The sequence below is a fragment of the Lepidochelys kempii genome, chromosome 2, assembly GCF_965140265.1.
Source record: "Lepidochelys kempii isolate rLepKem1 chromosome 2, rLepKem1.hap2, whole genome shotgun sequence".
In the NCBI taxonomy this organism is placed as follows: domain Eukaryota; kingdom Metazoa; phylum Chordata; order Testudines; family Cheloniidae; genus Lepidochelys; species Lepidochelys kempii.
In genome coordinates this window covers 255,446,843-255,472,899 of record NC_133257.1, presented here as the reverse complement: position 1 = coordinate 255,472,899, position 26,057 = coordinate 255,446,843, and the positions used below count along the sequence as shown (strand labels likewise).

At 41.6% G+C, this 26,057-nt stretch overlaps 2 protein-coding genes across 5 annotated transcripts in view; both read left to right on the top strand.

Moving 5' to 3' along the window:
• The window catches only part of C2H9orf152 (chromosome 2 C9orf152 homolog), a 29,782-nt gene extending 4,401 nt beyond the window's left edge, over nt 1-25,381 (top strand). Inside the window, exons 4-6 of one of the 2 annotated variants that reach the window (XM_073334657.1) lie at nt 6,638-6,766; nt 17,897-18,034; nt 24,162-25,381. In XM_073334657.1, the coding sequence (XP_073190758.1) occupies nt 6,638-6,766; nt 17,897-18,034; nt 24,162-24,739 (845 nt within the window). In that variant the 3' untranslated portion in view covers nt 24,740-25,381. Of the gene's footprint in view, nt 1-6,637; nt 6,767-17,646; nt 17,736-17,896; nt 18,035-24,161 lie in introns of those variants that run through there. The other variant, XM_073334658.1, reaches the window with a different exon arrangement.
• The window catches only part of NUB1 (negative regulator of ubiquitin like proteins 1), a 374,196-nt gene that overhangs the window by 309,429 nt on the left and 38,710 nt on the right, over nt 1-26,057 (top strand). The window lies entirely within an intron of this gene.

Genomic DNA, 26,057 nt, shown 5'->3' with positions numbered 1-26,057 from the left:
ACAGAAGATGTTTTTATACACACAGACCATGAAAAAATGGGTGTTTATCACTACAAAAGGTTTTCTCTCTCCCCCCCCCCGCCCCACCTTCCTGCTGGTAATAGCTTATCTAAAGTGATCACTCTCCTTACAATGTGTATGGTAATCAAGGTGGGCCATTTCCAGCACAAATCCAGGTTTTCTCCCCCCGCCCCCCAAAACCACTCTCCTGTTGGTAATAGCTTATCTAAAGTAATCACTCTTCTTACAATGTGTATGATAATCAAGGTGGGCCATTTCCAGCCCAAAGTGACTATCCTTCAACAAAAAAACTTCAAAAACAGACTCCAACGAGAGACTGCTGAATTGGAATTAATTTGCAAATTGGATACAATTAATTTAGGCTTGAATAGAGACTGGGAATGGTTGAGTCATTATAAAAAGTAACCTATTTCCCCTTGTTTATTCCTTCCTTCCCCCCCCCCCCCCAACTGTTCCTCAGACGTTCTTGTTAAACCCTGGATTTGTGCTGGAAATGGCCCACCTTGATTATCATACACATTGTAAGGAGAGTGATCACTTTAGATAAGCTATTACCAGCAGGAGAGTGGGGTGGGGCGAGAGAAAAACTTTTGTAGTGATAAACACCCATTTTTTCATGGTCTGTGTGTATATAAAGTCTGCTGCAGTTTCCATGGTATGCATCCGATGAAGTGAGCTGTAGCTCACGAAAGCTTATGCTCAAATAAATTGGTTAGTCTTTAAGGTGCCACAAGTACTCCTTTTCTTTTTATGGACTCTGTGGACGCAGTTTCTGTTCTTTGTTCTGGACTTGGCCTAGATACAGCTGAAACCCTAAGAATTTGAGACATAGACACATCCGGATACTTATATGACACTTTCTGATTCTTTCCTTCTCTGGAACTCAGAACAAAAAAATGACAAAATGAAATGGTTTTCCATTAAAATGTAAAATTTCACAGCAGCCATTGCTCTACAAACAGCATGGGGCAGAACCTGCCACCCCTTGGGAGTTAAGTGATCTCTTCTCATCTGACTCTCATTTTCCATCCTTACTGACCTCTGTGCTGCTTTTCATGCTGTCAACCATGACATTCATCCCAACCTCCTGGGGCTGTTTGGAGTCTCAAAGAACTAGCCACCTAGGTTTTGTTCCCATGTATCAGAGTCCTCCTTTTTTGCAGCATGCAGCAGAGAGATAGGCTGTTCTGCTAGATAGAGAGTGAGCTCTGAAAGGTCTGGGTTTTACTCCACCCTCACATGGGCTTCTTGTATAGCCTCAGGCCAGTGCCTTAAGGACAGGGTTTCAAACCCTTTTAGGCACCCAAAGATGCAGCTAGGTATCTAGTGGGGTTTACAAAGCACCTAACCTTCTAGGCACTTTTGAAAATCCCACTAGGTGCCTAAATACCTTTGAAAATCTGGCCTTTAGTCTGTGTGCCTCAGTGCCCCATCTGTACACTGGGGATAACAGCACTGCTTTACTTCAGAGGGGCTGTGAAGAAAAAAAAAGGTTAGACCTTGTGAGGCGCTCAGATACTACGGTGATGGGGCCTTGTAAGTACCACAGGTAGAGTGGGAACTTTCCTATACCACTGCTACCCCTTCCTTTGGTTTTGGCCTCTTCTTTCACCTACACTCCCAAATCTCCCCCTTTTCTGAATGTAACCTTGGCTCTGAGGGCTTGGCTGTATTTTTTCCTGAGTCCCATGTGTTATCTCTAAAACAATCCCTCCTCCTTACCCCTGCCCAGGAATTCCTGTTTTAGAGGCTAGACTTTCAGATCCTTATCTTAATCACCCTGCCTCTGTTTGTAAACAAAATACTGACTCCCGGCCCCAGGGGGACACATCCTCTGCAGAACTTACATTTCACATTAATGCCTTGCTGTTCTTAAGAGCTCCACATGGGAGCTTGCACACCTCCTGTATGAAATTCGGGGGGGGACTCCAGCCCCCCCCCAAATGGCATCCCTGTCCTGTTGGTGAGAACGTTCAAACAAAAGTTCCTTTAACATGCCCGTCCATCCCTCTCTCCCTCCCCCTCACCCCACTCACAACTGTTGTCTTTGGTCAGTGAAGACCTAGAGTTCAGAGGTACAGTCATGTGAGTTCACCTCCCACCAGGAGTGGGGTGCAGGATGTAAGGCACCTTGGTCGCTCCACTATCCGGCTGCTTGCTTCACCAGCCATTTGGCAGCTTGCTTTGTTTGCTCCATTTACTGCTCTGCCTGTTACCCCTAAAATCAGACTTAAGGCTCCCCCACAACAGCCTGCCTATATCAGTAATTTATCTGTTTTTTGGTAGATGAAAGGGGGTGGCCCACCCTAGAGGAACTGACAGGATTTTACCAGGGAGTTTCCCTCCAACCTATGGAGAACTCTCCAGAACAGATTAATTATGTTAACCCCTGGGAGGACATGGATACAGCCCTCCGCTCAAAGGATTGACACTTAGGAAGCAATTCTTTGAAATCAAAAATAACTTTTATTTAACACAACATGTCCTAATACAGTAAATCTAAAGTATATATTTGGAACAAAAAATAAGTTCTTACAGTTTATAAGACACATAAGATAACAAACTAATCGCAGATACATGTTAAAGTATTTAACATGATGATATATGACTAGAAAGGCTTTTCAGTGGTTACATTCTATATGCAATGGCCACTCACGTATAGAATGCTGGCAACAAGTTACTTATTTGAAACATTTAAAAACATAATAACAAACATACACAGACATCCAACTTTATTATCTCAAACACACCCACTCATTCAATTCATTATCAAAATCACTGTGCTTACTTTTCCCATAGTCTTCTTTTCCTCTGAAAAGGTCCTTCTGTTTTATTTATATTCTGCTGTCCATTGTTCTGTTCCTTTCTTCTTTAGTGATTTTGCTCTTTTAGATGTTTTCTTCCCTCCTGCATCTGCTCCCTCTCACTCACACCAGGACTGGCTAAAGCAGTGGTGGGCAACCTGCGGCCGCTAATCCACTGGCAGGCCGCAAGACAGTTTTTACATTGACTGTCCACAGGCACGGCCGCCTGCAGTGGCCGTGGTTCGCCATTCCCGGCCAATAGGAGCTACAGAAAACGGCAGACAGCAGGTCCCTGCAGCCCACGCCGCTTCTCGCAGCTGTCATGGGTCAGGAATGGCGAACCATGGCCACTGGGAGCTGCAGGCGGCCGTGCCTGTGGACAGTCAATGAGACCTGTGGCACCTGGGCTGCAGGTTGCCCACCACTGGACTAAAGCCTGTCAGCTCTCTGCCTTATATACAGATTTCGGCATATTCTGATTATTTTTACAATCCTGAGCATTCCCACCAATCAGATTTAAGCCCTCTGTCAATCAAAGCTGGATCTGACTGAAGACCTGTGCCTTAGGAGCCAGACCTGATTGAAGACCTGTGTTATGCTTCACTGACCCCTCCCTTCAGGGTTTTGGAGTGACCTCTATTTCACCTCAGCTTGCTTACTTACTATTGGCCCAATCTCTCCCAGACCTCAATTTTGGATTTCTCTGACTCTGACTGCTTGCCACCACCATCTTGTTATCAGCCATAACCATCTAAAAGCATCTAAAATATATTAATTATTAAACCTCTATAATTATAAACAACTATCCATATCTAAGTGTACCCTAACACTATGATTCACTATCACCACTCTATTTTTTAATTATTTTAAACAAGTTTAATTTCAATCTCTCCCTGCTTCAGCTAGTGATGGCAGTGCAGCATTCTTATTCCTTGCACAGAACAGAGCAGCTGAAAAATCTCTTGTACCATGCCATCCATTCACCGCTCCACTGCTGTCTGCTCAGGGATGTCTTGAGGTCCCACCACTTAACACACCTTTCAGCTCTCAGTGACTGCAGCTGTTAGTGGGGGAAGCCTCACTGCTAGCACAGGCTGGGCATTCTCTTTCATCAGAGATACTGTCCCATAGTAGGTCTAATACTAAGACCTACTTATCAGTGATTTCAGCTCTATTGATCTGCACCAAACGACTGTCAACTGAGTCTTAATCAGCTCTTCCATTACACACTGGAGAGGGGGAGGATCAAATGATGTCTAGGACCCTTAGGCAGAGCCCACACCACCAGGTAAAAACACCTATCCCAACCCTCTCATCTCCCCGGCCTTTGGCGCTCCTGCCCTCAGTTTAGTGAGTGCAGTTCAGTTGAGGGTGAGTCCCTCAATCATGGCATGACAAACACCATTCTGCTGCCCATTTTTCACACAACAAAGGTAACAACACTTTATTACCCCTGCCCCCCAGTAACAAAGTGACTTGCAATCCAACACCAGTCAAAAGTGATCATTTGGGCAACGCAGGTCCATCATGTTGTGCAACTAGGCATGTCTTATGCAAATGGTGTCAGTTCCTGAAGTCTTCTCCTGCAGCTCATCCCTAGATGTCAGGGAAGAGCTCATTCAGACCCTGCTTACATTCTTTTGGCAACAAGGTCTGGATAAAAGGTAATGGAATGAAGCTGCTGTAGGGAGTATTAAAGAAAGTTATATGGGCCAGATTCACCAGTAGTGAAACAGGAGATTCATGCAGCCTTGTTCTACCAAGCCCTGTTGAGTGAGAGGGGAATTTGCCCTAAAGGACAGTACAAAATGTTACTGCTGCTGCTCTGGGGCCTATCTCCACGTCAAGAATTATAACATTCAAAAACCAGTTGGAGAACACGTCAATCTCTTTGGTCACTCGATTACAGACCTAAAAGTGTCAATTCTTCAACAAAAAAACTTCAAAAACAGACTCCAACGAGAGACTGCTGAATTGGAATTAATTTGCAAACTGGATACAATTAACTTAGGCTTGAATAAAGACTGGGAGTGGATGTGTCATTACACAAAGTAAAACTATTTCTCCATATTTATTCCCCTGCCCCACCCCGCACTGTTCCTCAAACATTCTTGTCAACTTCTGGAAATGGCCCACCTTGATTATCACTACAAAAGGTTTTTTCCCCCCACCCCGCTCTCCTGCTGGTAATAGCTCACCTTAAGTGATCACTCTCTTGTTACAGTGTGTATGGTAACACCCATTGTTTCGTGTTCTCTATGCATATAAATCTCCCCACTGTATTTTCCACTGAATGCATCCGATGAAGTGAGCTGTAGCTCACGAAAGCTTATGCTCAAATCAATTTGTTAGTCTCTAAGGTGCCACAAGTACTCCTTTTTTTATTTCAGTATATGTGAACCTTTCATCCATCATCATTATCATCATCATGGCAAATCCCAAAGAGACATATCATCCTTACAGATTGAGCACTGCCATGTTCAATGTCTAGCTAGGTCATTAAGGTGGTCTGGCTGGATATTCAGTGTATGTTCATCATTGATGATATTATCACACCACCAAAGCTTTTTGTGACACTTTAATTGCTGGCCTTGTAATAGCAGTCCATGGCAAATATGCTTCATAGTCCATTGGTTTTCCATCCTCATAACATGTCCATATCAAAAAGCTGCCAAAACCAAACTAATGCTGATGACCACACTGTTGTTGAGTAACCCAACTGAAGTCAATGGAACAGAGAGTGTAAAATTAGCATATGCGAACACAGAAAAAATCCCAGCGGTCTCATCCAGCTCCCACTTAAGTCAATGGGAAATTTTCTGTTGACTTCAGTGGAAGTTAAATTGGGACCCTAGTGTGTTATAGTCAATGTCTTTTTTTATTTAGAAAAATAGGGTTTCAACTGATTAACACATTGAAATACACACAGATGGCTATATAATTAAGAGCATGCAATGAAGAAGCCATTTAGCTTTTTGTCAAAACAACACTTTTTTCTCATTTTAATCATGTTAGTTTAATCCATAGGCAAAAGGGTCAATGGTATCAGAAATGATACAAGAATTTCTATTGATGTTTTTTATTATTTTATTTTTATTATTATGTGTATTACTGTGGTACTTAAGAGGCCTAGTCACAGACCAGGACTCCATGAACTTCTTTTTTTAACCTTCAATTTTATAAATCCCAACACTTTTATATGAAGTCCTGTGCAAATTCCTCATGAGGTTTCTATGCAAAAGGGAAAGGAAGGATGGGTATTTGAGACTGGTGAATTTTTCCAACCCTTTAAGAGTTTTTTTGGAACACCTCCACAGGCACTTTCTTTGCCCATATTGACTTTACCCATTATCACCACCTTGGCACTTAACAAGATCTTGGGAGAAGAGTGCCCTAACTGGTTTCAGACAGCAAGTTTTTTTAAGGCTGCTTTCTACATCTGACACATTTGACCTTGTAGTGAAAACTGACCTAATTTGCGTCCTTATGCTCAGAGGACAATAGCTCAGCAAAATAAAGCTGTGATCTAGATAAAAATAGAACTAAGATTAACTATTGTTAACAACAGATTAACCAGATCTCTCACTCTACACTTTATTTTTATCAAACTCCACTTGAAGATAAATGTATTTGTATTGATTAAAAGCTATCAAAGACAAATTCATTCCTATTCAAACAACCATCTGATGTGAATAATAGCAAAGCTTTGCACTTCCATATCACATTTCATACAACGATCTCAAAGCATTTTACAAACAATACATTAAACTCAACATCTCTGAGCAGTATGTGTTATCCTCACTATTTTGCAGATGGGGAAACGGAGGCAGATAAGTGCATCTGGCCCCAGTCCCGCCCCTTCCGCTTGAGGGCCCACTCCTTCCAGGGGCCCAAAGCCATCCCCCACACCTTGCCCAGGAGCCCGGCCACCCTGAGTACTGGTAAGTCCATTTAAGTTACTTTCACCCCTGGTATGAAGTCATCAGATTTTGTCACTAAAATATGTTGTAAGTTTGATAGTCTCTACTGTTAGTTCACCAGTGACAACAAAGGAGGTAATCCACTCCCAGGACCCAGGAAGGTATTAAGCAACCATTAATCAGCAGGGGAGTTGTAAACAAAGGATTTACAATGCTGTAAGAGGGATGGACAAGCAAAACACAGTGGGGGATTGCTCAGCTATGTGACACAGCAAAGCCCACCAGGACATGTCTGGGTTAGTGTTTTCCAGGCACATGGACTGAGGATATAAAATAGGGGACAGTGGTATCATTCTTTTACCTTTACCCGCCATCTACTCTGGAAGCAACAATAACCATGGGAAGACAAAGACTTGAACTGAGGAAACTGGTCCCAGGCTTAAAGGGAAAGCCAGTGTATTAAGAGCAATAACATACCTGCAACATCCAGTGGGGTGAAAAAAACCAAATACTAAATCCAAATACTGCCTAGTCTAATAAGGTTTACGATTTAGACTCTGTGCTTACCTTTTATTTTCTTTAACAACTACCTCTGACCTTTTCTGCCTACCACTTATAATCACTTAAAATCTATCTTTCTATAGTTAATAAATCTGTTTTATTTACAGTAACTCCTCGCTTAACATTGTAGTTATGTTCCTGAAAAATACTACTTTAAGTGAAACGATGTTAAGCTAATCCAATTTCCCCATAAGAATTAATGTAAATAGGGGGCGGGGAGGGGTTAGGTTCAGACAAAAGCCTTTTTAAAAATTATTTATATATACATTTCAGTATAAGTTTTAAACAAACAATTTAATACTGTACACAGCAATGATGATTGTGAAGCTTGGTTGAGGTGATGGAGTAAAAGCATGGGATATTTCCCAGGGAATGCCTACTGCTAAATGATGAACTAGCACTTGGCTGAGCCCTGAAGGGTTAACACAGTGTTGTTAATGTAGGAAACACTCTACAAAGCAGCACGAAAGGAGGGAGGAGACACAGCATGACAGGGAGTGAGAGACAGACACACACGGTGGGTGGGTGTGAGACAGACAGAGACACACGGTGGGTGGATGTGAGATGCGCATTGCCCCTTTAAATACGCTGACCTCACTCTAAGTACATTGCCTTTTTAAGTAGATCAGCAAGTTGAGACAGCAGCTGCTGCCAGCAAGCTCCCTCTGTCCTGAGCCCTGTCCTGTCCCCCCTGCTGCTCTGTGGAGATAAGGTACAGAAGTGGGGGGAGGGGGACACCCTGACATCAGCACCCCTCTTCCCTCTGCATAGTAAGCAGGAGACTCCCAGCAGCAGCTCCAAGGCAGAGGACAGGAACAGCACACGGCAGTGGGGGGAGGAACAGCTGAACTGCCCTGCAATTGATAGCCTGCTTGGCAGCTGCCACTCAAGGAATTTGGGGGAGCGGGGAGTTGAATGGGGGTTGCCGGTCTACCCTAGTTCCAATCCCCCACCAGCTAGCTCCAACGGACTGTTCTTCCTGCAAGCAGAGGACAAAGCAGGGGGCTGACAAACAACATTATAAGGGAGCATTGCACAACTTTAAACAAGCATGTTCTCTAATTGATCAGCAAGGTAACAACATTAACCGAGATGATGTTAAAGGAGGAGTTACTGCACCTAAAATGGTGTAGTTTTAGTTGAAGTGCTTGTGGGATCTCAGCTCAGATTACAAAGGCTGGTGTGTGTTCACTTTCCTTTGAAGAAGTGGCAAACTAATTAATGAGCTTCCACTGTCCAAGGGTATCTTGAGCAGTGTAAGACGGGGTGAAAGGCTGGGAGCTACGATGACTGGCTGGTGCCTCTCTCTCTGTGATACATGAGAGGCTCAGGGAGCATTCATGCAATTTAGCTGGGTGTGGGGCTCCACATGCGAATGGCTGAGTGATCACAACTCCTGGTGGGGTTTCGCTGTTTGTCACTGGCACGGTATTGTGCGAGACAACCCAGGCTGAAGAGTTAAGGGAGCACAGTGGTCCTACAGTTCCAGGTTGTACCCCGGGGACCCCATCACACCTTCACACTTAGAAGGAACTGAAGGATGGTTGAGGTCACTTCCCCTTACATATCCTCAAATTCTTTATGAGAGGAGGTGGGGGAAGGTATGAGTGGCCCCATTGGAAGATTCTGGAAACTCGCAGCACAGGTGCTGTGATCCCCAAGTGGGGCCAGCTGAAGTAGAATCAGGAGTCCTGAAGGCCAGCCTTGTGTTCTAACCATTGCTAAATCCCTAGTAACTATCATGCCTTAACTAGGTCTCAGAGTTAAAGATGTATTTGAAATCTGCATACGCTTATCAGATATCTCATGAAAAAGGAAGTAAGCAATTACTATTGACTGCCAATATTTTCTGGAACCCAAAATGTGTACAATTAATCAGACTATAGTAGACATCCTGTTTCTTTCTTCTCTTTGTGTGTTTTACCTTTATTTGAGTCCTCTGGCATGTGTTTATCTTTTGATGTAATAGTCTGCTTTTAACCTTTCAAGGTTGTATAAAAAGGAAAATTATAGGAAGGCAGAGGATTATGATAATACCCTTGATTTTGCTTCCTAATGCTAATTAAAAAAATTGCAAGATATTTGGAACCTATCTCTGTACCCCAATCGAACTATGTGGAGTATATCATCCAACACTACCCATATAAACAATGCAAATAACCATGTACGCCACTGTACAATCATGCGTATCATTGAGTCTAAACATCATTTTGTGCCAGATCTGCAGACAAATATAATGATACAGGTGACAAACACAGATGTAATTAACCATTAGGAACATTGTTTTTTTCTTCTGTTAAATCAACAATAATTATTGCCTAGAGATTCCCAGAAAAATTCAATTAATCAATTAATGGACTTTTAGATAGCAAATTATTTTTACTAGATAAAATTACGTAGATTCTCCTGATGAGAGGCTCTGCAAACAAGGTCAAGGAAAGTAAATGTCTACCTATGGCAAAAGCCAGTGCCTTTGCATTTTGAAGCACCCCACAATTTTTTACCTCTAGGAAATGAAAAATTGCTTCTGCCGTGTGATGTAAAACAGACTTTAAAGAGAATATTGCACTTCAGATTTCAATCCATAATCAAATTGTCACTCAGATCAGACATTTTGACAGTTTGTTAATTGAGACAAGCTTGCACAGATACTCTACTAAGTAATAATGTCTCAAAGCCTACATATGTGCAAAAATATGTGTACCAGTGCAAAGAAATGTTTTTTGTGCTTGTTATTAATATTATTTATTACTATTTATTATTTGTATTACCACAGGACCTTGGACCAGGATTCCATTATGCTAGGTCAGGGGTGGGCAAACTACGTCCCAGGGGCCGCATCCAGCCCTCCAGGCGTTTTAATCCGGCCCTCAAGCTCCTGCCAGGGAGTGGAGTCGAGGACTTGCCCCACGCTGCGCAGCTCCCAGAAGCAAAGGCATGTCCCCCCTCCAGCTCCTACGCATAGGGGCAGCCAGGGAGCTCCGCATGCTGCCCCCGCCCCAAGCACCACTCCTGCAGCTCCCATTGGCTGGGAACCACGGTCAATGGGAGCTGCAGGGGTTGTGCCTGTGGACATGGCAACACGCAGAGCCGCCTGGCCAAGCCGCCGTGTAGGAGCCACTGCTTGTAGGAGCTGCTTGACCCAGAGCTTGCACCACTGACCCCCCTCCCATACTCCAACCCCCTGCCCCAGCCCTGATCCCCTTCCTGCCCTCCAAACCCCTCAGTCCCAGCCCAGAGCACCCTCCTGTACCCCCAACCCTTCATCCCCACCCCTATCCCAGAGCCCGCAATCCCAGCCGGAGCCCTCACCCCCCCTGCATCCCAACCCCCAATTTCATGAGCATTCATGGCCTGCCATAAAATTTCCATACCCAGATGTGGCCCTCGGGCCAAAAGGTTTGCCCCTGTGCTAGGTGCTGTACAAACACAGAACAAAAAGATGGTCCTTGCAATATATGGGCCTAATCCTGGGCCTGTAAGTTTCTAACATTAAGACAAAAAAAACCCAGACCAGCCACACCAGTCCCATAGTGCCACCTCCTGCATTCTTCAGGGAGAACACAATGATGGGAATTCAGAGTGGATCTAAAGAAATTATCAGAATTAGACCTACAAGGAGGGTATTAGCTGCTCTTCTCTCAGAAGTGTCACCTGCTAGCTGATTTACAAAGCACAAATGGTGACAATGCCAGAAAGGAGCATGTATCCTGCCTTTCTGACCAAAGATAAGCAATTCCAGTAGTGTCTGTATGTCAGTGAGAAAACAGATTTTTCTTTTTACCATTAATACATAAGTGAGGCATGAGTACAAAGCAAATCCTTCTATTGTTACTCGCTCATATTGAACTTTGGTGGGAACAGAAGCTGCAGGTGTTCCATTTCAAAGGATTAATTGCATCAGTTTACTGAACATCAGAAGCACAATTAAATCCATTTGCTGTATTAACTTCTCTAGGTTAGACCTGTAGCTTGTTTCATGGATCACACTCTAGTTGCATATTAGTGTTTCCAAAAATAATCTATATTCCTACCTCTGGAATTTTAATCAGACCCCCTAGTCATTAGTTTACTTTAGAGCAGCATGTTCCAGTGGATAGCACACAAGACTGAAAGTCAGGAAAGTTGGTTTCTGTTCCCAGTTCGGCTACTGACCTACTGTGTGACTTTGAGCACTAAGTCACTGTGCCTCTATGTCTCTTCCTTATTTGTGTTTTTCTATTTAGACTGTAAAGTTACTGCTACCAGACATTATTGCCTCATATAGACTTTAATATACTTTAAATGCCTTTTTATTTAATAGGTAGATGCACATCTGTTAGAGTAGAACCTAAATTTAACTTTCAAGACATGCTGTCAAGGCTATTGTTTATGCAGCATATAGTCAAGTTGTGCAATACACGTTCACAAGTGGTCAATGAGTCAAATACTGGTGTTTGATTTTAGAAAGGGCTGGGTAACTTTATGACCATTAATAATGTTTGTATCTAATGCCAGCTAAAACTATTAGGTCAATCAAATCTCATGCTTCATTGTATAAACGGATAGCCTGAGGGTGTGGAGAAGGATACCGGTTTCCCCCACAACTCAGAGCAGCATTGCAAAATCGGCCAAGTGCATTATGGGAGGAGGAGCTCACTTTCCTCCAAAGCATCAAGTACCAGTCATTCTTGGAGACAGATTATCAAATTAGCGTACCAAAGGTGTGATCCATGTGACAACTCTTATGAGTCATATGCTCTCTTCCAGTGTCAGTAGCAGGGAGCTTACCTACAGGAAGGATCCACATCTCCTGATCAGCAGCTGTTTTGTCTTATCATCCTCTTGGTAATGTAAGATAGACAGTATGGCAGATTAGGCAGGGAGCAGGCCTGCGTGTCACAAGTGTGCTGAGGATCCCTAAAGAATGATGAGGCTTGGCAGAATTCGATTTTTTTTAAATATAATTTTGACAGATAATATTGATATTTATTTTTAATTTTTATTTATTTTAATTTTCCCAGTTGAGCAAAATTATGAGTTTTAAACATTTTTTATATTTAATCAATTTAAATTTTCACAACTGTGGGAAATTATGGGGGAAACTGACTATAGGGGGTCAGACAATAATTATTTAATCACAGTAGACATAGAGATTCAAAAAATTAAAGCTTTATAACAGTTGGAACACAAACTGTCAACGTCACGTGTGTGATACAGTGTACAAACCCCACATTGGTGAAGAAAGGGTTAAGAAGCAACTCTGTGCCCAGAAAGGCCCACCCAGACACCTGTGCTGGGCATGCTCACAGTACAGACTGAGATCAAACGGGAGCAGCTCAGCTTAGTCCGGTTGGACGGAACAGGGGAGCAGTTTTGTGTTGTAGGCTCCTGCCGAGAAGCTGCTGAAGCACCAAGCTGCCCCAGGCCTTTTTGTCACAGAGGTCAACAAGACGTGACAAGACTCTGACAAGACGTTCCCATCCCTGAAGCACTAGACTACACCCAGGTAAAAAAGCCATACTCGACTACCTAGATATCAACCCCAAGACGTTCCGCCAGAGGTTTTGCAAAGACAGTAACTGCCTGGAACCCTGCCCCAGGTGGTGGGCCAACAATTGAAGAACCAGTGTTGGCGCTGGTTAGATCCATAAAAACAGACGTGACACAGATGGTGGAAATGATCATGCTAGAACAATTCACCCAGATTCTCCCAACCAAGGTGAAGGAGTGGGTAAAGCACCATTGGCTGTCAACACTGGCAGAGACCATGATCCTAATGGAAAATTATGTGTCCACAGAGGGTCCAGCCTCACTAATGCCAAGGGAAGGGACTCCTGGAAACAAGACTCTGACCCCTAATGAGGGCCGGGCAAGGAGGGAAGACCAAGGACAGCTAAACTGGCTGTTACCCTTTGGGGTGCCCCCGGATGCAGGGAGCAACCTCACCACAAAGGTGGAATGGGGGCGGGATCGGGGCCCTTGAAGAGGGGGATACGCCCCACAAGGAGGACCCACTGCCCCAGAGGTGGACCAAATAATACTGACCCCAAAGGGCAATTTCTTTGAGTGTGGACAGGAGGGGCATTTCAGGCAGGAGCACCCCTTTATGAACTGCAATTATGGGCAAGCATGGACGGCAGATACCCAAGGCCAGAAATGGGGCACAACTAATATGCTGCTGCCAGTACATGTCAATGGCATCACAGTGACGGGCCTGGTGGACTCTGGATGTAGTTAGACCATCGTCCAGACAAGCCTGTTGGAGTTCCCTGACAAGCCAGGGGCCCCTATCTAACTCTAACACATCCACAGGGATATGCAGTCCTACCTCATATGACAAAAGTGCAACTTAAAGTAGAGGGCCACACAGATTTGCTGAGTCAGCTTAGTGACCACCTTGCCCTACCCAGTAATATTGGGACGAGACTGGAGATAGTTTGGAGAACTCCTACAGCAGTGGAACAAAGAACCCCGGCAGAGGTCGACCCAAACCCAAGAACGAGGGGTCTTATGGGACAGGACAAGGTGAAAGGTCCTGGCAGGGGTCGCTCAGGCCAGCCAGGAACACTGGCCCAACAGCCCACTAGTCCGAGGACATCCAAGGAAGCAAGCCATGATTGGCTACCTTTAGAGGAAGACTTCATGCAGGAACAAAGGGAGGAAAAGACTCTGAGCTGCACTTGGGAGTAGGTAGCTGTCCTGAAGGGGGAAGAGGATAAAACCCAATAGGCAAAGCAGTGGCCACACTTCAAGCTCTGCAATGAATGGCTATACTGAGTGATGAGAGACACCCAATCCCAGGAAAAATGGCACCAACTGCAGGTACCAAAAAAGTTCTGCCAGAGGCTACTACACCTAGCCCACTCGGTGCTGTGTGCCAGGCACTTGGGGAGAGAAAAGCTGCTGGAGAGGGTGGCATGTAGGTTCTTCTGGCTGGACATCCACCAAGAAGTGCACAATTTCTATGCCTCGTGTCCTGAATGCCAGTTGGCAGGACCCAAAGGGAGGTCTAAGGCCCCCCTGATTCCACTCCCGGTGGTGGGTGTACCCTTCAAATGGGTAGGGGTGTATTTATTGGGACCTTTGAGAAGAATGCATTGGGATTCTGTTATATACTGGTGATAGTAGAGTAAGCCACATGGTATCCCGAAGCCGTCCCACTGTGCACCTATGGTAGTAAACGAGCTCATGAAGGTCTTTGCGAGGGCTGGGATACCAAAGGAAATAACTTTTTATAAGACTCACAATAACAGAAAACATAGAATCATAGAAATGTAGTGCTGGAAGGGACCTCGAGAAGTGATCGAGTCCAGACCCCTGTGCTCAGGTACGACCAAGTAAACTTAACCATCCCTGACAGGTGTTTCTCCAACCCATTCTTAAAAACCTCCAATGATGGTGTCATAAATATAAAGGGAAGGGTAACCACCTTTCTGTATACAGAACTATAATATTCCTCCTGGCCAGAGGCAAAACCCTTTCACCTGTAAAGGGTTAAGAAGCTAGGATAACCTCACTGGCACCTGACCAAAATGACCAATGAGGAGACAAGTTACTTTCAAAGCTGGAGCGGGGGGAACAAGGGGTCTGTCTGTCTGTGTGATGCTTTTGCTGGGAGCAGATCAGGAATGCTCTTCAGAACTCCTGTAAAAAGTTAGTAAGCAATCTAGCTAGAAATGTGTTAGATTTTCTTTTGTTTAAATGGCTGGTATATAAGCTGTGCTGAATGGAATGTATATTCCTGTTTTTGTGTCTTTTTGTAACTTAAGGTTTTGCCTAGAGGGATTCTCTATGTTTTGAATCTGATTACCCTGTAAGGTATTTACCATCCTGATTTTATAGAGGTGATTCTTTTACTTTTTCTTTAATTAAAATTCTTCTTTTAAGACCCTGATTGCTTTTTCATTATTCTTAAGATCCAAGGGTTTGGGTCTGTGTTCACCTATGCAAATTGGTGAGGATTTTTATCGAGCCTTCCTCAGGAAACAGCGTGTAGGGCTTGGGGGGGGGATATTTTTGGGAGGGAAGACATCTCCAAGTGGGCTCTTTTCCTGTTCTTTGTTTAATATGCTTGGTGGTGACAGCATAGGGTTCAAGGACAAGGGAAAGTCTGTACCTTGAGGAAGTTTTTAACCTAAGCTGGTAAGAATAAGCTTAGGGGGTCTTTCATGCAGGTCCTCACATCTGTACCCTAGAGTTCAGAGTGGGGAAGGAACCTTGACAGATGGGTATTCCACAGCTTCCCTTGGAATCCTTTCCCAAAACTTAAGTACCCTAATAGAAAGTTTTTCTTAATATCTAACCTAAATCTACATTCCTGCACATTAAGCCCATTGCTTCTTGACCTCTCTTCAGTGGACATGGAGAACAATTGTTCACTGTCCTCTTTATAACAGCTCTTAACATATTTGAATACTGTTATCATGTCTCCAATCAGTCTTCTTTTCTTAAGACTAGATATGCCCAGTTTTTTTAACCTTTCCTCATAGGTCAGGTTTTCTAAACCTTTTATTATTTTTGTTGCTCTTCCCTTGACTCTCTGCAATTTGTCCACATCTTTCCTAAAGTGTGTTGCCCAGAACTCAACACATTACTCCAGCAGAGGCCTCACCAGTGCTGAGGAGAGTGGGACAGTTACCTCCCGTGTCTTACATACAACGCTCCTGTTAAGACACACTAAAATATTAGGATTTCTGCAACTGCATCACATTGCTGGCTCATGTTCAATTTGCGATCCACTATAAATCCTACACCCTTTTCAGCAGTACTACCACTTAGCCAATTATTCCCATTTTGTATTTGTGCTTCCTGAGTGAAGTACTTTGCACTTATCTTTACTGAACTTCATTTGTTGAATTCAGACCAAATCTCTAATGTTTCATAGTCATTTTGAATTTTAATCCTGTCCTATAAAGTGATTGCAAACCCTCCCAACTTGGTATCATCCACAGATTTTAGAAGGATACTCTCCATTCCATAATCCAAGTCATTAATGAAAATAGTACCAGCCCTAGAAAGGACCCTAGGTATAGTATCAGCCCTTGGAATGACCCATGTGGGACCCCACAAGATATGTCCTCCCTGTTTGACAGTGAACCTTTAATAACTACTCTTTCAGTATAGTCTTTCAACCAATTGTGCACCCACTTTATAGTAATTTCATCTAGACCACATTTTCCTAGTTTGCTTATAAGAATGTCATGTGGGAACTGTGCAAAAGCCTTACTAATACTTCACACTTCTAACACATTTCATCAATAGACTCATAAACTTTAAGGTCAGAAGGGACCATCATGATCATCTAGTCTGACCTCCTGCACATTGCAGGCCACAGAAGCTCACCCACCCACTCCTGTAATAGACTCCTAACCTCTGGCTGAGTTACTGAAGTCCTCAAATCACGATTTAAAGACTTCAAGTTACAGAGAATCCACCATTTACACTAGTTTAAACCTGCAAGTGAGCCAGGCCCCATGCTGCAGAGGAAGGTGAAAAAACCCCAGTCTCTCCCAATCTGACCCAAGGGAAAATTCCTTCCTAACCCCAACTATGGCAATCAGTTAGATCCTGAGAATGTGGGCAAGACCCACCAGCCAGATACCTGGGAAAAAATTCTCTGTAGTAACTCAGAGCCCTCCCCATCTAGTGTCCCATCTCCGGATATTTGCTGCTAGCAGCTGCACATCAGCTACATGCCCTTGTAGGCAGTCTCATCATACCATCCCCTCCATAAACTTATCAAGCTCAGTCTTGAAGCCAGTTAGGTGTTTTGCCCCCACTGCTCCCCTGGAAAGGCTGTTTCATAGGTCTCAGAATGTTTTACAAAGGAGAGCAGGTAAAATTTCTCCCCATTTTACACACAGAATAACTGAAAGGCAGGAAAATTAAATGAGGTAGAGCCAAGACCAGATTCCAGAATTTCCAACTCTTGACTCCCAAGCCTATACCTTATCTACTGGAGCATGCAGCCCCTATGGTTCACAGTTTACAGTCCCAGGTGCACACACACTGAAAGGAGATTGATGTGCACAAGTTTCTTCGTTGTGAATCTTACCTACTTTTTAAAGATATTTGGCAAAGATGCAACAATTAGATTGGGAGGGCTGAGTGGAAAATGCATAGAATAATCCTGAATGTAAAGTCTGGATGGAATTATTTTCATGACCGATCAACATGATGGCGTTCCTTTAAAATTTAAGATTACTACATAAACCAATATCATCCAATCCTTTGTTCACCTGACTGTTTTGTTCAATGGTGTTTTGTACTTCACTGTGTTTTTTGGCAAAGATTCAATTGCTCAACCTTAAGTAAACATTACCTTCAATTGAACAGTTCTTGTCATTAAATGTTTTCTGAAGTTCAGTACACACGGAATGTATCTTAAAACAAGTTGATCGAAATCTACAACTCTGCATGCACCAAGCAGTGAAGGGGGCTGCTATAGGTACCAAAAAGTTATTATTTCACTTAGGAACATTTTAAATGTTGCGAACTTGATTTTCTTCTTTGCAAACATAATGAAGGACGTCTCTTGCTTCTGCCTATTGTCTTCCTTGTGGAAACAGATGGTGCAAACTTACAAATATATCTGTGGTATTTTCTCAGTGACTCATACAGCAGAGCAACAGGATTCAGACTGTGACAGGCAGCCAACCAAGATGGATGTAAGCTTACTTGAGGAGCAGTATGACTGTATAAAACAGAAGCAAAAGCTGCAAACACACATTATTGTGTTTAAAACAGGTATGCTTCAGATTCATAGGCCAAACCTGACAAATGTAGAGGGGTAAAGGGAACTCCTTTAAGTCTTCATTAACTTAAGATACTTTTGAATGCTTATGCACAGCTTGCAAGGAAAGCACAAAGTGGACTGCTTTCATGTTGCGGATGTCTTTGTTTCTTTGTTAATTCCACTGAAAAGTAGTCTAATGGTTAACAAATATATTAGAAGAGGAAGCAGTGAAACACTTTTTAATGTTTGTTTGAGGTGATTTTATGTATTTTAAGATAGTGTTATGTAAGTTGCATGCAATTCTTGATATCACAAATGTTAATTTTCACACGTACTAATTAATTAGTGTTAATTGACGATAATATTTGCAGCATATAGCTCTTGTCAGATTTCTGCTTTCCTTAATGCTTCCATATGGTTAACCTAACAATACCGTCTTGCACCTTTTGTTCTTCCTGTTTTAACCTGTTCCATGAAGCCTGTCCTAAAAGACTAACCAAGGCAGCAGCAAAAATCAAATGCCTAGCAGAAGTTAGGCTTTAGTTTAAAATGAGCTAAATTATACTTGGAATCACCGGCATAACTTTAATGTGCTAGCTTCAGACAGAGATGTGCCTGGTGGAAGTGGTTTCACTGTATATTATTTTGAATATGAGCCCACAGGAAAACAAATGACATGTGACACTTAGCTGCCACATCAGACGGGTTTTGGTATAACCAGTATTAGCAACATTTTTAAAGTTTATATTAGAATACTGTTTACAAATATTATATTGCTTTGCTTCTCTTTTCTTTCTAAGCTGATCGGAAGAGCCATGAAACTAAACAAAATAATTTAAGTTTCTTTAGTTAAATAGTTGCAACATGAATAGAATTAATGTGATTTAACAGAGTTTAGTGTTTATTTCAGAGGTGAGTAAAATAAACCTGATGAACTCATAAGCCCCAAACCTGTGTCCAAACCAAATTTGGTGTGTGTCAAAATAATTTAGCCTATTTCTTACTTTACATTTTCCTGTGCATTTTTCTGCAGTTCTGGATTCTGGCTGGATGTAGAAGTGCTGAAAAAATTATAAATTAAATAATAATATGTAATAGATGCAGTTCTATATCTCCTTTCATCCAAGGGCATTGAAACATAAATATTAATTAACCCCATGAAGAGGAAAAGTATATACATACAGAAGAACCAGTTTATCCAACAATACAAAACAGTCTAGGAGGGGAAGTGAAATGCACTGTATCCAAATGAAATTCCAGAAAGACTGCAAATAAATTGACTGTAATTATATGAGTTAAAATTTGGCCAGCACACCAAAACACAATCATTCAGACACAGGAAACTGTTGATGGAATAACTTTTGAGAGGGCAGCAAATTTATATTACAGAGGATGGCTACACAGGTGGCTCTGTTCCTTTTTCTCTGAGAGATCCCAGGTGGTAACATTGGGTAACTTCTTCTGTCTAAGAGCACTCTCCAGCAGGGTACTAAGCTTTTATTTAATATTTATGTTACAGTAGTTCCTAGATGCACCAATCAGGTACTAGACACTATACAGAGGCACACACCCTTACTAAGCTTTCTTGTTTGACATATATATAGGGCTATTAGGAGGGTTAGTGTTACTGCTTGAGGCACCTTTAAAGTTCCTTTGCTGCATGGATTTTGGCAGGGCTGAGGTTCTGGTTCCATGTTTTTAAGGTTAACAAACTGGGGAGCTTATTGAATACCCAATTGCTTATGAGTATTCAGGTAGCAGTAATTTCCATCCGTGCATGGAAAGATTGCTGCATTCTTTTTCAAATGTGGACCTTGCCACAATTATCCACACCTTTGCTACCTTGAGGATGGGTTCTGCTACTCTCCATAAGGTTACATATTCCAGCCACCAAAACACAGCTGCTAGAGCAAAAGGAGGCAACCTACTTAGCAAGCAGTGTTTTGCACCGACAGCAAAGTACCCCGACAGGCGATCTCCATGGTAATCAGATGATTTCCAGGAGAAGTTTAAGTGTGGGATTTTCAAAGGAGCATACAAGAGTTAGGCTCCCAAATCCCACTGTAGTTCAGTGAAAGTTGGGCACTTAACTCCCTTATGACACTTTGAAAATCCCAAAATAAACAACATTTATTATGTTGCCCAATAAATCCCTAAATTGTATGGATCCTGCCTATTTGTTCCACGACACACTCATAAGAAAATTAGGGAAATGTCTAGCTGAGATTACTATCATGTAGGTACACAACTGTTGAAAAACCGCACTCAGAGAATAGTTATCAATGGTATTCTGTCAAAGCAGGAGGGCATATCTAGAGGGTTCTCAGAGCGGTCTGTCTGTCAATAAGTACTATTCAATATTTTCATTGATGACTTTGATAATGGAGCAGAGTATGCTTATAAAATTTGCAGATGACACCAAGCTGTGAGAAATTACTAGCCCTTTGGAGGGCAGGATTAAAATTCAAAAGGACTTTGAATAATTGGAAAATTGATCTGAAATCAACAAGATAAAATTCAATACACATAAGTGTGAAGTACTTCACTTAAAAAGGAAGGACAAATCAAATGCAGAACCACAAAATGGAGAATAACTGGCTTGGCAGTAGGATTGCTCCAAAGGATCTGGGGGCTATAGTGGATCACAAATAGAATATAAACCAATGATGTATTGCTGTTGCAAAAAGGTTAATATCCTTCTGGAGTGTATTAACAAGAGTGTTGTATGTAAGACATGAGAGGTAATTGTCTCATAGACTTTAAGGCCAGAAGGGACCATTGTGATCATCTATCCTAATCTCTGCACATCACAGGCCACAGAACCTCACCTACCCACTCCTATAACAGACCCAACTGTCCCGCTCTACTCAGCACTGGAGAGGTCTCAACTGGACTACTATGTCCAGTTTTGGGCAACACATTTTAGGAAAGATGTGGACAAATGGGAGAGAGTCCAGAGAAGAGCAACAAAAATAATAAAAGGTTTGTAAAACCTGACCTATGAGGAAAGGTTAAAAAAACTGGGCATATCTAGTCTTAACAAAGAAGACTTATTGGGGACTTGATAACAGTTTTCAAATATGTTAAGGGCTGTTATAAAGAGGACAGTGATCAGTTGTTCTCCATGTCCACTGAAAAGAGGTCAAGAAGAAATGGGCTTAATCTGCAAGAAGGTAGATTTAAGTTAGATATTAGGAAAAACTTTCTAGCTATAAGGGCAATTAAGTACCGGAATAGGTTACCAAGGGAGGTTGTGCAATCCCCATCATTTGAGGTTTTTAAGAACAAGTTGGACAAACACCTGTCAGGGATGATCTCGGTTTATTTGGTCCTGCCTCAGCATGGGGTATGGACTAGATGACCTCTCAAGGTCTCTTCCAGCCTTTTATTTCAATGATTATATTTGAGACTGCCTCTCTTCCCATGATAATAAAGTAATTGTGATCATCCAAAACTTCCTCCTGGTTTAGTCGGGATGGGACTGGCAGAAAGACATTCTGTGATGAGTCTTGGCTCTAGATGGTCACTTCCCACCTCTGTTGGCCCAAGCCCTGATCTGGTGACTTTTAGAACACTTCTAGATTTACTGGTTCTCCCAGGTTTTCAACTAGTGAGTAAGTGGGGGAGTCATCTGATAATGTAACTTTCTTCTGTTCCTTCCCGTGACACACACAGTGACACTTCAGTCTCCTTCTGATATTCAGGAACAAGAGGTGGCTGGCTTTGAAAATCTTCACTCAGGGGAAGAATAGGCCAATAAATTCATTATTTATCGTAGACTGCGAAATGAAAGTGTTGCTTACTCTGGGAATTAGTCTGAGAGTGGCACCCAAAGTATACAGTAGGAGACAGTCACATACAATAAGCATATGCCTATAGAAAGCTTCTTCAGAGAGTTTCTAAAGCTCCTGTGAAACGTGATTAACCTATGTCACTCAGAAACCTTGAAAAATGTAAAGACCCTGCAATCATAGTTCCTTTATTATGAAAGTGCAAGTGAAAAGGCCTAAACAATAAATACACTTGCAATAAAACCATTATATGCACTTGTTAAATAGAAAAAAAGTTCTATTCAGTGCAAGAAGATTTAAATAAAGAACTTACCTTGGAACTTTGGAGAGTATGTAATAAACTGCTAATATAACTTACTGCATAACCTCCACAGTTCTGATCACTACTGAGTTCTATGGACTACTGCAGATCCTGAATGTGGGAAAGTGGCATGGCATGTGTATCTTCAAAGCAAAAACTTTACACCCTCTCTCTGTTTATGTTCAGAGAGAAGAACTTTTAAAAGAAGTATCTTGAAAAAAATAGAGTGTTTTGTTGTTTTGAGTACTACCAGTGAAACAGGTGGATCTGACATACCTTCAAGTATTTCATTGTAAAGACCATTACACCAAAGGAAAACCAATTACAATATTTGTAAAAACACAATCCTGTTCTCTTTCAACAACACTACTTTGATTTCAAATCCAAGGCTGAAAGGTCTCATTGCACTATCTAGTGCTGTGATCTATTTTAACTGACTGTTTGGATGCTTTTTTGACAAAATATAATCTACACTCTTCTGTCCCCAAATTTTCCATTTGAATAACCTTCAGACTCTTTACTTCAGCAGACACACCTACTGCTAATCATTACAGTAATATAAGACAAGCACACTGCACAACTCCCATGTTAAACATTTACACCAACTGAAAATACATTTAATGAGAACTTGTAGAGATGTCAGTAGGAGCCATATGTTTTTAAGGGCTCAACTCCTAGGTCATTTTAAATGTATAGCAGACCATGGGTTTTCAGTAGTTTGATTGCTGTATGCTAATAATGCCTTTGCTTTTGCAGTAATTCTGTTCCTTATATCTTGTATGTTACTAACAGTAGTACTTACATAATGCTTTACAAATATTTATTAATGGATCCTCACAACACCTCTCCATGAGATTAGCTAATAAATATTATTCTCTATTTTATAAATGAGAAAACGGAGGCACTGATGTTCAATGACTGGCCCATGGCCTCAGTCAGTGGCAGACACGTTAGGAGAACTCATTCCCAGTCCCTGGTTCAGAAGCTACACCCCGTCATTTTGCTTTAAATAAACACTGTCAAGTTCTTCCGTGACTTTGTCCCCTGTGCAATCTCATTAAATTTGGTGGTGTGCAGGAGTAAAGTCAGGGCAGAAAATGGCTTTAGCTGTCTCATTAACTTGAGGCCACAATATGTGTAATGCTGCTTTCTTGCCACCTACCTGATTTAAAACAAACATGTTTCTGTATTAGGTGACTGTGGAAGGCATTTATTTTCAGCTCCCCTTCTTTGGGTCGGGGAACAGCAAAAAAGGAAATCCATAGATGAGAGAAAAAAACAAGATGGCAGATTCTTTCCATTTCAGCCATTTTGTGCCACTCAGATGACACAAAGTGGCCAGAATTTGGCCCTAAATGGACAGGTGGGAATTTCCTTGGCAGAGGTAAACTGTTTATCTTGACCAGCTAACACATGTTAAAACTACAACTGCCTTGTCTACACTAGAAGTTTACCATGTGATAGATATGACCTGTCAGCTAACATATGGTCAAAATATATTTTTTCCTAATGTAGATGAATGCACGGTTGGTAATATAAAGCCTATGACACAGTTGTGCAGTTCCAATTCAATCCGGGAGGGGGCAGCAAAGCACACACACACTAGTCCGTTCGTTATGGTATTTTTAATTCGTATGAATAGTTACATCAAAATCATCAAACAAATAGAACATTTGTATCTTTGTGACTACAGATCTATCTTCAGCTGAAGAGATTCCATGTTCATCATAGGAATTCTTGCTCATTGATGATTAAAAATTGAAGATAATCTAATTTATTATTGGGTTTTATGCTAATATCAGTATTTCCTTTATAAGTCTCAATTATTATTTGATTGACTGATGGAGCACCACTTGGGTACTCAGGACTTTGAAACATTTCCCCTCTGCACCCACATACTAAAGGAACTTGCACTCTAATTAGCCACAGAGAAAAAGTGCAGACACATTGACCCCTTAGAGCTCCTAAGGTTGAGTTTGTGGCATGGAAGTTGGATCTTTAATTTTTGCCAATGTAATAATGTAGAAATATGCATTTTCTTCACAGGTGAGAATCAGCCTGTTCCTGGGGAATCAATGGTCAATGGCATTTTAATAAATAAGAAAATAAGGAAACCAAAAGAATTTAAAGAACACATTCCTGTCAGAAAGGTCACACTGGACTTAACTTCCAATGGCAATGTACAAGACAGTTCACCATGGCGTACACACCTGGGAATCCACCGTCTAGTACAAGCTGATTGTCAGAAGGTTCCAAGTGATCTTGCCCATTGCAAGAATGAACAGATTAGTTTTGACAATGAGAGACTGACTGTGAAGGAAAATGTCATGCTGCCATATGAAAAAACACTAACTGCAAGTGAACATTCCACAGTATCACTCGATGAACTGGGAAATTCAAGTATGTTAAACAGTCCCACTGAAGAGAATAGCAACTCCATTTCAGGCATCTGCCAGAAGCCTCCTTTGAAGTCAGTCTCTTCAGCAATTTGGACACACCAACAGATTTCATCCACAAAATGTACACCCATATCCAGCAAACTAAGCTATTACCCTTTCCCTCGGAAAAAAACACCCAGGATCTCAGAAGCTGCAAAAAGACTTGGATTATATGTCTCACCATAAAGAAATTTCAGTAATGTGTAAAGTTTAGTTAAAATTTAAAATAAAATTTCAGTAAACTAATTTTTCAATTCAACTTTTGACTTACTAAGTAAGGGGTCAGTACTTTATATAGTAAGAATTTGCATGGGCCAATCAACATGTTTTAGAAGTTCACAGAGTGAAAAGTCTGTTAAATGAGTTGCAATGTCATAAAGAGTATTGGACAATAAAGAATTTTTATACCTAGAGCAACATCAGGATTATCCATACCCATTTTTGTACCTTCAAATATAGGAACACCTAATGTTAACTCATTTTGCATTGATTCCTTTTTTTCCTTCTAAATCCAAACTACTGATTTTTGAGGGACAAGAATTCTATCATAGTGAGATCACAAATCATTTGAAAAAGCTGTAGCAAAGAGTAGGATTTACAAAAACTGCTGATGAAGCAACTGGACTGGATTTCAGTACTGCATAATTCGATTAGCTGTCTGAACAAGCAACAAATGAAGCAGGTTTTAGAACAACAGTAGCAAGGGTGATTAACGCGTTCTAGTCAACATGAGGTTTTATTATTCATTTACTTCCACAAATTATTTGATTGATTTTCCTGTGTGTATCCTAAAACAGTGAATAAAACCATCATAGCATATTTCTGTTGCTGTCCTTAATGGCATTCAATACAGTAAATATCCAAATGCTTTTCCTATTCATAAATCCCACATGCTGTTAATTGTTTCTTCCAGCTGTGAATTAGAAACACACCTGTGCCTTGTGTTGTTGCTGCCACAGTAAGATGAATTATTCAAGTTGTGATATGGTTTTCAATGAAAGAATTGGTGCTAGCTAACATAAACATACAAGATAAATCAGATGTACAGTATGTACTTCCAAGGGACATGGTGAAGAAACAATTTTTTGGGTCATTCTGAGATGGAATGAGCAAAGCCCTAGAAAATACTGAACACTATGGGGAATTATTTTACAGTGGCCAGGGGATGGACTAGAAAACTTAGAACATCTTTCCATTTCTCACTTCTCATTCTTTGGTACTCTGTGCTAGTAAAAACGTTCTTCACCTTCCAAAATAAGCTATTATGTGCTTCAGTATTAGATTTGGTACTGAGATGTAAACTTTCCATTTGACTTGTTACACAGCCAAAGCTACTAAAGGACTTATCTGTACAGGGAAATTGATCGGCACTTATTTATTAGACTATTAATTTCATATATCTTAGAGCTTTTATAGCTATGCCAGTATAAATCCCACATGTGGGCACCCTATTCTGGAAAAAAAATAACTTTATTCCATAATTATTCTAGAATAAAGTCACACT